General features: G+C 33.2%; 2 protein-coding genes across 2 annotated transcripts; one reads left to right on the forward strand and one right to left on the reverse strand.

The window, feature by feature from the left end:
* The first annotated feature begins 4,971 nt into the window (after positions 1 to 4,971).
* LOC21398911 (serine/threonine-protein kinase OXI1) lies at positions 4,972 to 6,748 on the forward strand. Its single transcript, XM_010102499.2, has 2 exons — positions 4,972 to 5,515; positions 5,648 to 6,748. Exons 1-2 carry the CDS (start codon positions 5,130 to 5,132, stop codon positions 6,540 to 6,542), a joined length of 1,281 nt encoding a protein of 426 aa, XP_010100801.1. The 5' UTR covers positions 4,972 to 5,129; the 3' UTR covers positions 6,543 to 6,748.
* Positions 6,749 to 12,294: 5,546 nt separating this feature from the next.
* LOC21398912 (60S ribosomal protein L32-1) lies at positions 12,295 to 14,600 on the reverse strand. The gene is made up of 4 exons (XM_010102500.2): positions 14,531 to 14,600; positions 13,827 to 13,921; positions 12,855 to 13,036; positions 12,295 to 12,753 (listed from the first exon to the last, which is right to left on the reverse strand). Exons 2-4 carry the CDS (start codon positions 13,914 to 13,916, stop codon positions 12,624 to 12,626), a joined length of 402 nt encoding a protein of 133 aa, XP_010100802.1. The 5' UTR covers positions 13,917 to 13,921; positions 14,531 to 14,600; the 3' UTR covers positions 12,295 to 12,623.
* Between the last annotated feature and the right edge of the window lie 1,784 nt (positions 14,601 to 16,384).

Consider the following 16,384-nt stretch of genomic DNA (forward strand, 5'->3'; position numbering starts at 1 on the left):
AAAAAATAAAAAAAAATTAAAGGGGCAAAGGTGGGGCCCTGTGGGGTTGTGTGCGGTGGAGGAGGGGAGTGATCGGGTAGTTGGGCTTCTTATCCAGATGTGAAGACGGTAGAGGGAACGTGTCAGCTGTTTCGAGTGAGTGTTATGTGTGGGATTTTGTGCTCTCTGTTTTTTTTATTTTTTTTTATTTTTTTTTTATTTTTATCTGTTTGTGCTCTCTGCTTAACAACGTTACACTTACACTGTCCGTCAGCTGCAAATGGGCATCATTTTTAGTATTTGCTATTTGTAGATTGTGGCCGTAAAGATTCCCTTAATGGGAGCGGAGCAAAAAAGAGAATGTTATTTTGCTTGAGAATTGCGTTTTCCTATTAGATTTATTTTTTTAACGGACAGATTTATAATAAAAATAGTATGATGTACTGTAAAATTTTTACATTAATCTTAAAAAATTAATTTAACGTAATTCTTATTAAATATAAAATAATATGCTCTATGATAAAAAATTCTCTTAATTTAAGCTTATTTTGCATATGAATGCCCTTATGAACATCTCACACATCTCGTAAATCAATATCTCAACTAAAAATATTGATAATCGACTCTCTTAAGCTTCAAACTCCGTTACAGGGTAAGTCCAATTAAAAATGAGATTAATATCAAAGCTACACAATTTGAACTCATGAAGCTAACGAATATATTTTTTTTGATAAATTTAGTGATGTAGATTTTATACCACTCATGGATGAAAATTTCTACGCATCTTCGATATTTTCACGACATTATTCATATTTTGAAGTCTTAACATGAATAACAAAATAAAGATATTTTTCTTAAAGTATCTGTAAAATGTCTACAATACCTAAAAATATTCAAAATATTTTTGAAAATGTCCAGAGAATATAAAAAACAACGAAAAATTTTTCTTTTTTACACTAAAAACAATTTTGTAGCACATTTTTTATATTATTTTTCAATAAATTGTGACAACTAAATAGTGATATTTAAAATTTTAAAATATTTGTCGATATTAACATTCTCATCAATATTATCCGTAAATGTGACATCAACATTTTCATTCTTCTAGATAATCTTTATATATAAAAAGATTGTATAACCTGGCAGTGGCGGTTGACCTGCCAACTTACTCTTGATTTCCGTTTTTCTCTTTAGTTTTGGCGTTGTAACATACTAACAATAACATTCATTTCTAAGGGTTTTTTTTTGTGCGTTTAGAATTAATTTTAAAATAATTTTATTTTTAATAAAAAGAAAATAAAATTATTTTGAAAATTAATTTTAAAATTACGTTTTATTAGTTTTTTAAGAGATTATTTTGAATATAATAAAAAAGTAAAATCGTATTTATTAATTAATATATTATAATATTATTAATAAGTATTAAAAAATAAAAACAGAAAAGTGAAAACAACTTTTAACTGTTTTCTAATTCATTTATAAAAATCATTCTCACTGTTTTTGTTTTCATTTTTATTTATAAAATATTTACTAAACAAACGTCGTTTCATTTTCGTTTTTTATTTTTACTTTTTAAAATACGTGAAAACCATTTTTAAAAACGGTTACTAACACGCACTTTATGTTTGTCGTTTTTGGTTTCCTGTTTTTTATGTTTTTTCTCTTTAATTCTTCGAAAGTTTTTTTTTTCTTTTTTCTTTTCAATGCTTTTAGATCCCTTATATTGTTCCTAAAGCAAAATAAGCTCTTTGAAAGTTTTTTTTTTCTTTCTCTTTTTTTAATGCTTTTTTGATCCCTTATATTGTTCTTAAAGCGTTTAAAAAGAATGATGAATAATGCGGACAAGGATGCATTAGTTTTCTAAGCACATTTTTTTCATTTTTCATTTTTTTTTTTTTTTGTGTTTTGTAAAATATGTCTACATACAAATTAACCCACCTATAAGAAAGTGACTTCCGTTGATTTTTTTTAATTGCTACTAGTTATATGGGTATTATCATGTTTAAAACAGAAGAAAAAAAAACGTTCCATTCATGAGAAATCATTATGTACTTCAAAATAAATTATGTATCCAGGTGCATGAGATTGATATTTATAGTAGAAGTAAATTATATATTCAGGTAAAATTAAATATAAAATTACTGGTGGATAACAATCACAGGATCTTATAGGATATAATTATAATGAGATTTAAAAGTTTCTCTCATTGTTGGTCACATTTAATGAGTCATGAAAGTAACAATGAAAAATCAATTAATCTGAAGATGGATTTGTAGTTTCTAAGTACAAAGAATAGAATTAAGACATTGATGGACTTATCAAACATAAGTTCTTTGAAGTTTTTTTTTTTTTTTTTTTCAATGCTTTGAAAGATATAAAAGTTAAAAGTAACATTTATGAACCAATTCGAATATATTATTTACTTTTAAAAAAGTCCATAATACTCCTTCTTTATTCTAAAACTTATCATCCAATATCTTTTCGCCTATTTTTTCCACTCTATCAAAGAAGATTCTCTAGTACGTCTAGCGTACTGATAGGTTAGATTTTTCTAACCGTTAAATCTGTGTATTTTTTGACTTTTATGTAATTTTATGCAGATCTAACGGACATAAAACTTAACATACTGATATGTTAGTGTACCGAAAAAGATCTCCTCTATCAAATATATAGGGAATAAAAACGTGTATAACTAATTATAATGCCTAACTTAACATGAGATTAAAAAAAAAAGTCTCCATTGTTCTTTTAATTTGTCCTCCAATTAATTCTCTCCCTTTTTTTCATTCCATCAAACATAGAAGGAATAAAACATGTATAACTAATTATGATGCCAAACTTAACATGAGATAAAAGGAAAACTACAAATTTTATGCTAATTAAATGAATCGCCAAAATATACTTAAAAGTTTAGTCTTTAAGTACATATGAAAAAGAAATTGTCTTCTGAAAATATCCTATTGTAACAAATATTTTGAAATAATTGCAATAATATTTGAAATATATTTTTAAAGAGAATTAACTTAATAACCTTTACAAAAACAAAATGAAGACAATCACTAGGTAATTATATTCAGAAATGAGTGTGTGTCTCTTTTCTTCTCAAATTGAGAGAATTTATAATACATTAGGATCAACTTAATAACCTTTATAAAAATAAAATGAAGACAATCACTAGCCAATAGTATTCAGAAATGAGTGTGTGTCCGTTTCCTCTCAAATTGAGGAAATTTATAATACATTAGGATTGAAGGAGATTAATTCTCCTATTAATTTGAGAATTTTTTCTCTCTTAATTACAATAAGGCTATTCACATTTTTGTGAATTAAAACTGATAAATAATTAATGAGAATTAATTTTTAATTATTCAATATCTTTAATTAACGTTAGTTATTTCACTTGATAATATCACACGATCTTTGAACTTTCGGCTCAGGAGAATTTGGGCTTAGACGAGCCTGGGCTCTATTGAGCTTGGGCTCGGGAGAGAATGGCCTCCGGCAAGCTTAGGCTCGAGAAAGATTGACTTCAGATGAGATTGGCCTCAGGCGAGCTTGAGCTCCGGTGAACTTAGGCTTAGGCAAATTTTGGCTCAGGTGAGCGTGGGCTCAGAGTTTGGGCTCTGGCGAACTTAGATTTAGGGGAATTTGGGCTCCAACGAACTTAGACTTAGGCAAATTTAGACTAAAAAGAGATTAAGCTCAGGAAAACTTTTAAATTTATCGCGCGTTTAATGTTTCCGGAAATGCCACCCAATATTCATTATTTTACTTATTTATCAAACTTAAAATTCCGCTATATTCAGTTTTTGTATGTACACTTCCATTGAACTTTACATATTTTTATTTTTTGTTTCTATATATATTGTTAAAAAATTATCGCGTTCCCTACTTAAATAGTAGATTGCTGGATTTGGTCACCGAATACATTGGTTAAATTCAAAAAACAAAAAAAAGAATTAGAGAAGTACCAAACTACAAGGAGTTGTTTATTATTGTGCTTAAGAATTTAAATTTCATTAACTATTAGAATAATTGTTGTTGTTTATAAATTTAAGAGCTAAATACTTTAAGAATAAAAGTCTAAAATCACGTCAAGATTTTTTATAAGGAAGTTTTTTTAATAGGATAAAAAAAAATAAATATATCAATAATTTTTTATTTTTTAATCGTTAGATTTATATTAAAAATTATTTATTCTGTATATTTTTTTAATTTAATATGATATTAATTAAATTTAACGTGAGAATCGATAAGTAGATCTTGGGAAAATATCCTATTTATGAAAGCACAAGTGCTAATTATTTATTTATTTATACTAGAAATAACTGGTGTTCCTAACTTTTGGTGACGGAAGACATGCAACACGAACAAAGTCCACCGCCCCATATCACGTTTGGCATTTGTTTTTGCTTATACAGCCCATGCTTAAATTGAACATTCCCTTCCCTTGCCTGCTCCGCACGGTTTCTAGAAGAAGGCCTCACCCGAATCCCAAGTCTCAAGTAATCCCAAAAGTTTCTTTTTTCTTTTTTTTCCCCTGCAAAATCACAAGTTTTGGACACGACCGTAAGATCACAAGTTCACAACTACCCACCCCATTTTTCCATTCCTTTTTTTGTTTTATTTTGGTTAAAAAAAACAATATTTTTTTGATTAAAAAAAAGAACTCATATAGTCGCAATCATTTCATGATTTATTTATGACTATAATTCACAATTCCCATTCCCATTCCCATTATGGGCACCTCCACATATTCCTCACCTGAGAAATTACCATCTAACAAAGTCATAAACATCCCAGATCTCACCACGTGACGAAATCAGATTTTCAAGATCATACGTGTCAAAATCTCACTTCACCATCTCAACCAGGTAACAACGCAGAAAGTTCCATCCTATCCCAGCCCGCCGTTCCGCCTTTCTTCTTTGAACTTTGAATCCTTCCTCTCCAAGACTCCGAAACGGCACTTATATATATATACACACACTGAAACCTCTCATCGCCCGCCCACTGAACGCGCAAAAAATAAAAAAGGGGAAGAAATAGGAAGAAAAATTCCGGTTACTGCAAAAACATCTCTCACAAAATTCTTGGATCCACCTGTAACAAGACGGTTTTCCTCCGGTGAGCGGTCATTTCCCGCGGCCATGAACGATGAAGAGGACCGCCATCAGATCCCGGCCTTGAGCTTCGAGCGACTGAAGGTGGTGTCGGCGCTCGGCCGCGGAGCCAAGGGCGTGGTGTTCCTCGTCAAGGATGAAGATCGCGATGCGCTTCTCGCTCTGAAAGTGATCTCCAAGGAATTGATCGAGAAGAAAGGAAAGTCCGTCAACAGCGACGGAAATGAGTACAAGAGAGTCTGCTTCGAGCAAGGAGTTCTCGGCCTTCTTCGCCACCCGCTTTTGCCGCGATTGCGCGGTATTTTGGATACCGAGAAGCTGGTTGGATACGCAATTGATTACTGCCCCGGCCGCGATCTCAACGTTCACAGGAAGAGACAGACAGAGAGAATGTTCTCCGACGATGTAATCAGGTAAATAGAGATCTGATTTGTCTTTCATGCAGCTCTGTTATGTTTGTTGTTTAAGCAACGAAGCGCAAGAAAATTCTTGCTGTGAAATTCAGTTATGGTTGATCAATTTGTATTTTGTGTTGATTCTTGAAGGTTTTACGCCGCAGAATTGGTTCTCGCGCTGGAATATTTGCACGGAATAGGGATTGTGTACAGAGATTTGAAGCCAGAGAACGTCATGGTTCAAGAAAACGGTCACATTATGCTCGTCGATTTCGATCTCTCTACAAAACTCTCTCCCAAAAGTCCTCAATCTTCAAGAACATCCAACTTCTCGGACACGGAGTCTGATTCCGCGCGAAAGAAACGACTCTCACCGTTCCACAGATTCTGCAACTCGGGGATCACGCCGGAGGACTCGGCCTCCCAGAACGGACTCAGCGATAACTCAGCGCGGACCGAGTTGTACTCGTCCGAGAAGTCGAACTCGTTCGTCGGAACCGAGGAGTACGTGGCGCCGGAGATCGTCTCCGGAAACGGCCACGACTTCGCCGTCGACTGGTGGTCCCTCGGCGTAATGCTCTACGAAATGCTGTACGGCGAGACGCCGTTTCGCGGCTCCAACCGGAAAGAAACGTTCTACAGGATAGTGACGAAGTCGCCGGAGTTGATAGGGGAGCCGACGCCTTTGAGAGACTTGATCAGGAAGCTTCTGGAGAAGGATCCAAAGCAGAGGATCGGTGTGGAGGAGATCAAAGGCCACGATTTCTTCAGAGGAATGGACTGGGATTCGGTGATGCAGATCCCGAGACCACCGTATATTCCGGAAAATGTTGATGAGGACAAAGAAGGAATAAGGGGCATTGACGTTGTTTCCGTTGTCCAAGGAATATTCGGTGTTGGCGGTGATTGTGTTGAAGGTGACAAGCAGAAAACTGATCAGCGTGGTATCAACGGTGATCATGCGGAAACTGTGAATACCAAGGACTGGGTAGGAAGCGTACCAAATCACCATCCCACTCAAGTAGATAATTTTCTCGTATTTTAACTCTTCAATATTCTTTATTTATTTCTCTTTCGTTCTAAAGTAAGCATATGTAACGTTTATAGTGACCTTAGCTATTGTTTTTTGGGGTCAAATATACATAAGAGTATATACGACACAGACTATGATCGGAAGATGTAGCATTATAGCCTAATCTATAGGCATAATATTACGACTTGATTATGTAGTTAATATACTTTTTTTTCTTTCAAATTCATTATCGTAATTCTTTTATTGTTATCCTTTTTTTTCCCTGAATAATAAAGGGATCATCATTGTGTATAGAAGAAATTTTAGAGCCATCAATAAAACGAAAAGGGAAGGGTCTAATTCAATTCGACTCCAAAAATAATTTCGCAGCTTTGATACCTCACAGTTTATTCTTAACAAGACCTTTTTTTTTTTTTTTTTTTTTGAAACTTACAAGACTTATTATATTTGAGATTATTGAGTATGAACACATTTTAAAAGAAGAAAAAGGAAATACATTCTTATAGATACACACCCGTTGTTTCTTCAGAGGTTTGATCATTTTCTTTTTGTGATGTGAAACAATTTTTTGGCTAGAAAATTTGGAAGCAATATCACTTCTCTTGACTCACTCACTAAAAAAAAAGGACATGCAAGAAGTGAATGTTATTGAAAGAATTAAAGGCGATCTTATCATGGTGATTGCTAACATGAGCTTGGCGAATGGTGATTGATATGTACACAACTCGTCAAATTGATTTCTTCGAACCCATAATAAATGGATAACAAACTCCGCACATGATTCTACTACTGCAAAGAATATTATCAAATAATTGCAGCTGGTAGCCCCAAATTAATTGAATTATGAAGCCTAAATTTTTTTACTAACATGGACCACTACTTTCTTCCCCCACCTATTGATAGGCATACTTTAGTCAATTTTTTCACCGACGATTGAAGGAATACCTAACTAGGTGATATTCCATGGTCATCTGATATCTGATAAGCCTGATATCAACCAATATAAGAACAACTGTACGTAATAGATCTGCATAATTCATAAACAAGGGTCGTTATATATAGTCTTTTGGTGGAAGTACTACTTCGTTGTATAGGTTGCATGATTGTGCCCTTTTCTCGTGAATACGGGCTTTCTGATGGGGAAAACTTTTAACTGTGAGAAAGATCTATGTGTAGACCATTTTCCCTCACAAGAAACACGCCATTGAGGACATATTCAGGCTGCTGTTGTGAGTTAACGGTTGTTCATTTACTCCATTGACCATTCATCTCATATAAATAAACCAATTTCATATACATTCATACGTACACACGCACAAATATGTGTGTATATGTCAAACTAGTTTATTTGTATGAGATGAATATGGTCAGTTGGTTAAATTACGGCATCTCAAGAGGAACTTCCAAGACTTGGAAAAAGTCTCACTATGGAAATTGGCTTTGACGTTTTCTTGTTGCCCATACTTTTTTGGCGTCACGTTGCTCATGTGCATAACTAGTTAGACTAAGGTGTAAAAGATGGGAATTGTTGTCATATGATCATAAACTGCACTACGTTTGGTAGGGATGAAAAGTGGGAGGAAAATTAATAAACAACAAAAAAAAAAAAGAAAAAAGGGTGAAGAAATTTTGGGAGAGAATAGAAAATAGACAGATATAAGAAGAGGGAAAATAGACATAGAGATGAGACCACGTTCATTTCACCCATTTAAATTTAAAATTCGAGTTTTGTTACAGTAAAATGCTCTAAAAACAGTCTTATTTAACTTTTTTACTACAGTAAAAAGCTCTCAAATAAAGTCATATCTCAACTCGAATTAAAAGTCGAATCAGCGAACTAAACAAGCATGTTGCATATCGTCAACATTTGTTTTGTTTTGTTTTTGTGTTTTTTTTTTTGTTTTATTTTGTTTTTGGCTTGAAGAGAATATAACAATGAGTTGTTTAGATGCAAGATATCTGTTCCATTTACATGTCTTCTCCCTGTCCCAATCAGTGCAATACCTCAAATAAATCAATTGAAAAACCATCATATTGGCTTTGAACTTTTCACTCATCTTTAGCTCTCTTTTCGCTGGGTCTATGAAACTTGGATTGAAAATAAAGAGACAGTAACGCAATTAATTGGACCATTAAAAAATAATAATCTTTATCAATTGTTTGCGGTCGACAATAAGTTCTTAGCATCTGTACAACATATTTCCAAACTTGTCATAAGAGTCATCAACAAAGAGTTGTTTTGTTGTAACTAATCAACGCGGGTTTAAGTCATATTCATTTCACTGATTTTAGTTTAAAATTTAAGTTTTGTTATAGTAAAAAAATTTTAAAAACAGTCATGTTTAAATTTTTTACTACAATAAAAAATTCTCACATACAGTTATATCTCAATTCAAATCACTTATGATCGCGTTTTAAAGTGCAAAAGTTATGGCTCTACAGTGAAAAACTAATTAGTCGTGGGAGTGACATCAAGCTATAATTCTTGTTGAATGGACGATATGGGCACATGGGACCCTCATGGGTCTTGCGGACGGACTGCAAAAGGTCGTTTGCTTGAGAGGACCCACTTTTGCAACCAACATTTCGTGCTAGTAATTGCTCCGAGTCACTATTACAATCTAAAGTTTTTTTTTTTTTTTTTTACACAATCATCCCGTCTTTTGTTCTCTTCATCTATAGCAAAAAGTCAAATACCCCTATTAGTACAAAAAAGATTTGATCAATTTCAGTTCACACCACAACAGGTTCAATGCCGCACGGTCTATAAACCAGATGCGAGCTTTAAAGTGGGGCGTTAAGAGTGTCCATCATTCTAATTGCTGCACACCCATTGGTGATTATCACCAGTGTATTTGTATTAGCTAGTGTTTTGACTATTCCATATGATTTTTTTATGTTTTTTTTTTTTTTTATAGTTGAGTCATGAGTGTAATTACTGAAGTATATTTATTCCTCAGTATTACAGCCAGGACCGTAAGGCATGTAAGCTTTAACTTAATTAATAAGGAAGGAAGAGAAAGGATTTATGGCCATTTCAAAAGACATCAATAGGGTTGAAAAAGACTCCCCATGGGAACATATGTGGGTAATTGCTTTTTTATTGATAATGAAGGGACACGCTTTTAGCTTCTCATGTCATACGATTAGTGCCCCACAGCAAGCTACTCAACAGAAAAAACAACGCAAACACGATGTTAGGGGTGGTAATTCGTGTTACGTGTCATGTTCGTGTCGTATTTTGATCATTTTTTTAAAAATTTACAGTCAATTTGAACACGACCCGTGACACAAAATTTTTTAAAAACCGCAACACGAACACGACACGACACGACCACTTTACGAATTGACACGACACAACCCGAAATTGACTCATGACACGAAATTGACCCATGAATCTGCAATTGACACGAAAATTGTATACTTTTATTTAGTTTTTTACATATTAGAAATAACTTAAAATTCATAACACACTAAATTACAATAACATCTATTGAAATTAAGTAAATAATAGTATTAAGATTTTGAGTATAACTATTATAATATCACAAGTTCATAATAAAATTTAAAATATGTAATGAAAAATATATGTATTTTTTAGTTTTTTACGAGTTTCGTGTCGTGTTCGGGTTAGGCATGTCCAACCCGAAATTGACTCGTATTTTTTGTGTCAATTTCAAGTCGACCCAATTCTAACCCGAACTTCTTTTTTCTCAACCTTAACCTGCAAAATTCGTGTCGTGACCCATATTATCAGCCCTGCACGACACCGCATGTTTGCTCAGTTTTGTTGGAGAGATTAGGAGAAAATATGAAAGAGAAAGATATAAATAAATGACAGTAAAATTATACGCTACCCGTAAAGCACATAATCACATCAAAAAAATATGACAATTTAATATAATTCAATAAAGATTGATATGACGGTTTATAATTGTATCCCATAAGATAATTATTTTTCATACTATACCATAAAAATCTCCCTAAATGAAATTCAAACCCAATAACTTGATTTTACAGATAACAACTACACGAGGAGTGGTCGATTCTCTCATCATTAGACCAACCAAAAACAATTCTCCTTATAAAGTTGTGTGGTCCAGCACCATCCACAGTAGTCAGTAGCCACCACAAGTACGTCTTCCTTTGTGGAGAAATAGTAGAGACTACTTCTTGCGTTAAGGAAATTAAAATCGTTTTCCACTACTCTTGGTTCCCGACTGTCATATTGGACTAAAACCAACTCCACTTGTGATGAATAAAAGTTGTTCTTTTGCACGATAAGATTCACTGGTTTTTATTTTCAATGTTGCTGTAATTGTATAAATTAATACTTGAATTCAAATTATTCTTAATATTTTCAAACTACACTCATTTACGCAATTAGATAGTTTACTTTTATATTATAATATAATGCCCTTTAAAAAGTGTTATGATGCATTTATCATATGTTGAAGTTTCACAAGCTCCGGTTTTGCAATATAATGAGATAACAAAATCTCTATCTCGACCATAACGGCTGTGTTTAAAATTGATTCCGTTTTTTTTTTACGTTTTTTGAGAAAGAAAAAGAAAAAATGAAAACGTATTTAAAATGGCGTTTGACGTAATAAAGACAAAAAAAAATAAAAATAATTTTTTAATTTAGTATAAAATGATAAAGAAATTAAAAACAAATTTTATTCATTTTTCATTTTTTGTTTTCGTTTTCTCCGCTCTCAAGCAGAGAGAGAGGGAGAGAGATATTAATGAATTTTTTTATACTGAAAACAATCTCTTGATAAAACTACCAAACACATTTTTAAAAATAATTTTTATCTGAGATTGAAAACGTTTTCATTTTTATTTTCATACAAAAAAATAAAATCATTTTGAAACGAGTTATAAACGCACCCAATTAGTTTGCCCCGACGATGGACAAGACTAACTTTTAAGTTTGCAAGTATAAAAAAGACAATTCCTAGTTTTTGTTTTTCTTCTCAATAACAAAATAATTGGATCTAACGTTGCCATACTTTAAAACAAACCTTTTATAATTTCCTGGTTAAGTTTCAAAGGGTCCGTTCACTTCGCTGATTCGAGTTTAGAATTCGAGTTTTTCTACAGTAAAAAACTCTCATAAAAACAATCACATCTAACTTTTTTATTACAATAAAAAACTCTCACATAAAATCACATCTCAACTCAAATTCTAAACTCGAATCAACGAAGTGAACGGGACTAAAATAACCATCTGCATGCCACATTACACAACGCTAATAGAGAAAAATAAGAATGGTTACTTCAAACCACATATTAATTTATACAAATCTTTTTAATATAAAATCAATGTCTCCAATATTCAGTATTGCCCCTTTTTTCCTTAAATTTGTTTAAGTGGAACCATTCTGTTAAAAACCGGTTATGATTAAAGCTATTTTCAAAGGATCGTTTGCACTTTTCCCATTATTATATGCATGTATTGTACACTTATCAGGGAATACATAATAATATTTATTACCGTACACAAACTCAGGTAACATTATAAATAAAATTCTAGTTAGGTTCAAATTACATTACGCAAGTTAAACTGAAACCGAACAAGATAATTATGCCCATTGCAAGACTTTTTGGCCATTAATTAAATTTTTTTTTTTTAAAAGCTAATTAAAAAATGGGTCTCGCACGGCAATTGGCAGGTAGAGCCTTCTCCATAAATAAACCAATAACCGAAGACTTTTAAGCCAAGAACGAGCAATGTCAAAACCTTACCACAAACCAGGAATTAAAATTACTTTCCTCAATGAGGAGAGTGATCAAACAGAAGAACCATTTCAAATCAGTTACTAATTTGTTTTCTGAACGGCTCACCAAATATGTCGCCCATTTCAGCTGTGGGTCCCTCAAGTGCAAGGTTTTAACTAGCAATCTCTTGTTCGAGTGATTGAAATATCAAAAATTACTTTTAACGATAATTGAGCAGTACAGAAGTCACCACTTAATTCAAAACAAAATGAAAACTATGGAATAAAGTGTCTCCCAAAATGCTGAAACGCCTAATAATAGGAGTGACTCACAAAGCAAACAAACAAAAAGAAAAATTAGCATAAATGCTCACTCATCCTCCTGGCTACGCAACCTGGCCAGTTTGTTGGTAACAACAATATCCAACTGCGCAGCTCGCTCGACGATCTCCTTTCGCTTCTTGGTTGAAACATTGTGAGCTATCTCAGCACAGTAAGTCCTGAAATAAAGTAAGAACGAAAGTGGATTGGTGAAATTTACAAATAATCGCAGACAGAAAAGAAACGTCGCACATATTATAGTTGATATGGGAATATTTACCTGTTGTGCATCATCAGAACTTCAAGCTCCTTGACGTTGTGCACAACAAACTTCTTAAACCCATTGGGGAGGTAGTGGCGAGTCTTCTTGTCTGAGCCATAACCAATGTTGGGCATCAAAGTACATCCTTTGAACTTTCTCCTCACACGGGAATCAATACCCTTGGGCCTTCTCCAGCTAGGCTGCATCCAAAAAAAAAAAAAAAAGAGAGCAGCGTTTAGCGTATACATAGACTCATAAATGGCAACAAAGAAGAAAAAATAGTGAAATGGAAAGGCAAGAATGTTAACCATGGAAAGCATCCAAAATTGTATCTGATAGCTAAGACAAGGTTTACTTCCTCGCTATGAGTTACTTCCATTTCAGTAGACAAATGGAAGTCTAAGATCATAATTATAATAATTTATGACATATGAGGTCCAAACAATTTTTGAACAAATATGAAGCTACTTTTGACCTCTCGAAATATTAGGGGCTTTAGTGTGGATTAAAGGTCATGAATATAGGTAATATGATGAATTTTAGGGAAGCTAATCGTTGTGCTCACAAATTGGCCAATCTTGGGGTGATGAATAGGAATAGGATGTGGTGAACCTCTTGTCCCGATTCTTTTGATTTTTGGTGTATAGGGATGTTTTGGAGTTACCTTTTTACAGATTCTCTTGACTGAGTTTCTGTTTTGTATTAGTTTCTTTCTTTAATAATATTCTCCTCTATTTGAGGAAGTTTCATTAAAAAAAAGTGTGGATTAAAGGTCATTAACTAGCCTTAGTAGAAAGGAACAGCCGTTTGAACAACTGATATATAAAGTAAACATTGACATTTGGGAAGTATTTCTAAGCAAGTGATTCCTTTCTTGAAAAACAGAAAATCTTGATGGGCTACACTGCATACAGGATTCCTCCTACCAACTCACATTAGCAATCTTGATGTCCAATGAGAATAGATTAAAGAACTTATGGAGACGCATACCTTGACAGAAATCTTTCTGTCACTCTGGGGCCTGATGAACTTCTTGACACGCTTCTTCACAATCTTCTTGGTGAGCAAAGGGACAGCCATTTTTTCTGCAACCAGTAATTGAAAAGGATTTAATCTTTACAAGTCAGCGGACCACATTTATTCAGCTTTGTGCTCATATTGGGGGAAAAAAACAATCACAAAATAAGCGTTTTTACAAATGAACCCATGAATGCACAACAATACAGCCACTTGCTAACGCTAGAGCCCTACACAAAATAATCCATAACCACATAGATCCAATAATTCATTAATTAAATAAATTAAGCATAGATCTCTCTTCCAGATAATAAACAAACAAATCTATCCCAGTTGAAAATTTCACCAACCATGGGAAATGAGTATGCAAGGCCAAAAAATCTTCATATAAATGAATTTTCAGATTGAAAACTCTAATGCACACAATGACTGAGAAACAACAAATTCATCTGAACAATTTTCCATTCCGACAAAGAAAGGCATGGAAAACTTCGATATTTGGCACAGATTTACAACAGTACTGACGAACAATTGGAAATGCAATATCACGATGAACGAAGCAAAGAATAAGCGATTTTGCTGAAAGCGAAACAACCAGTTATGTGCAATAGAAACCCTAACCCTAATTCGGAGAAATTAGAAATGCGTAGAGAGCCATGGAGAGTAAAGTGTCGAACCTGTCCGTAACGCAGCGCAGTTTCGTGAACCCTAGTGAGAGAGCGAGCGGGAGATGAAGAGTTAGCTAGGGTTTCAAGCGAGTATATATGCAACGGAGGTATTATCGACTGCCCCGCCACCTCACCGTATGATATCGTGGAGTGGTTCTATGTTGGGCCTAGATAACGAAGCCCAGACTCAAAGATCCAATTGGAGTTGAAGTTGAACGTTAACAGAGGGATAAGTACAACCTTATTGGGCCCAACTAACCCAAGTTCACCATCGGTTATAGGACTACTGAAGCCTACTTAGTAGAATATTAAGGCCCTGCTCGATAATCGTTTTATGTTCTTTTAGTTTGATATATAGTCGAATTTATTGATAATAAAAATGAAAATATTTATTTAATGAAAATGAGATTAGCCTAATATCTATTATATTGAGTAAAAATGATAATTTTTTCACTCAAAAAAATGATGTTTATTTGTAAATAAAAAATGTATTCAGAAATATGAGGTTTACCGACTAAAGAAATATGATATTTACCAAAAAGGCCAGTTTTTTAGCTTAAAACAATTTGACCATTTAAAAAAAAATATATCTCCAAAAGTGGCCAACCTTTTAACTCATCCTTTTTATAATTTGTAATATAATTCCTCTTTTTCCTATAACTAATGGAATTCTTCTCTCTCTCTCTCTCTCTCTAAATCTCTCTCTCTCTCCCCCCCCATAATTGAAATACTTCACATTTTTCCAAATCCTTACCCTCTCTGACCCTCGGTTAGTATTTGAATATCAATTTTCTTAGCACATGGACAACTCGTGTTTGTTACAACTAGTGCCCACGACACAAGTGCAATTATTAATTAACCATACTATTTAATTAGAGCAAAACATGATGTTTAGTCCTGATTTATTAATTTGCCATGAGTTCCCTCAATCAAAAGAAATTAGCAGAATTCGCATAAGCAATTATTGGGGTCTAAATCCATGCTAATCAACTTTTCTCCGTTAGGCATTATTGGCACATGGCGGACAAAATCACTTGATCATGTTTTGGCAGAACCATAAACAAAAAGACGACATGTTTACTTATCGGTAATCGGAGTGAACATTAATCAGAGTTAGAAATTAAAGTCAAAATAAATTATTTATTTATGTTCCAAGAATCAGAATCGAAATCAATCCCAATCCTATTCATGCATTTACTTATACTCATATCGGAATAAACTGTTATAAATTTACTTACCTACTCTTTTAGTAGATTTTTGTGTGTTGAACTTTAAAAAAAAAAATTGTATATTATGCTAACTATCTTAATATTAGAATAACTAACTAGTAATTAGATTTTTTTATCACACCTAATTAATCATCTAAGTTATTTTTCTCAATAAATTTTAACTCAATTTCAAGAAAAGAATATGATGATGAAATAAAATAAGAACAAAATAACTAAACTTTAAGTCATAAACTTTCAAAAAGAAGTTCCAAGTCATAAATCGAAAAATATATCCTAAGCATAATTCAAAGTACCAACATAATTTAAGTAAACTAATAATTGACAAATATAACACTTAAATCCCACGACTAAGAATTTTGAGGATGTATCCCTTCTTAAGTTGATCCAGAATGTTGTAGAATACACGTAGCAAATCATGCTTTGTTGCTAAAATATTGGTGGCATCATATACTTGATCATCATCTAAGCCATCAATTTTCAGCATTTCTTGATACAAGTTGGCTTGTAATCCAGCTAAATCATTGTAAGCAATGGAAAGCACACCAACGAGACCATCTAATTTGAGTACCATTGATGCCACATATTTAGCCATCGACCCAATGTTGGAGCACATATTCTCAAATATCTTGTCTTT

Source organism: Morus notabilis, unplaced genomic scaffold, assembly GCF_000414095.1.
Source record: "Morus notabilis unplaced genomic scaffold, ASM41409v2 Scaffold52, whole genome shotgun sequence".
Lineage (NCBI taxonomy): Eukaryota > Viridiplantae > Streptophyta > Magnoliopsida > Rosales > Moraceae > Morus > Morus notabilis.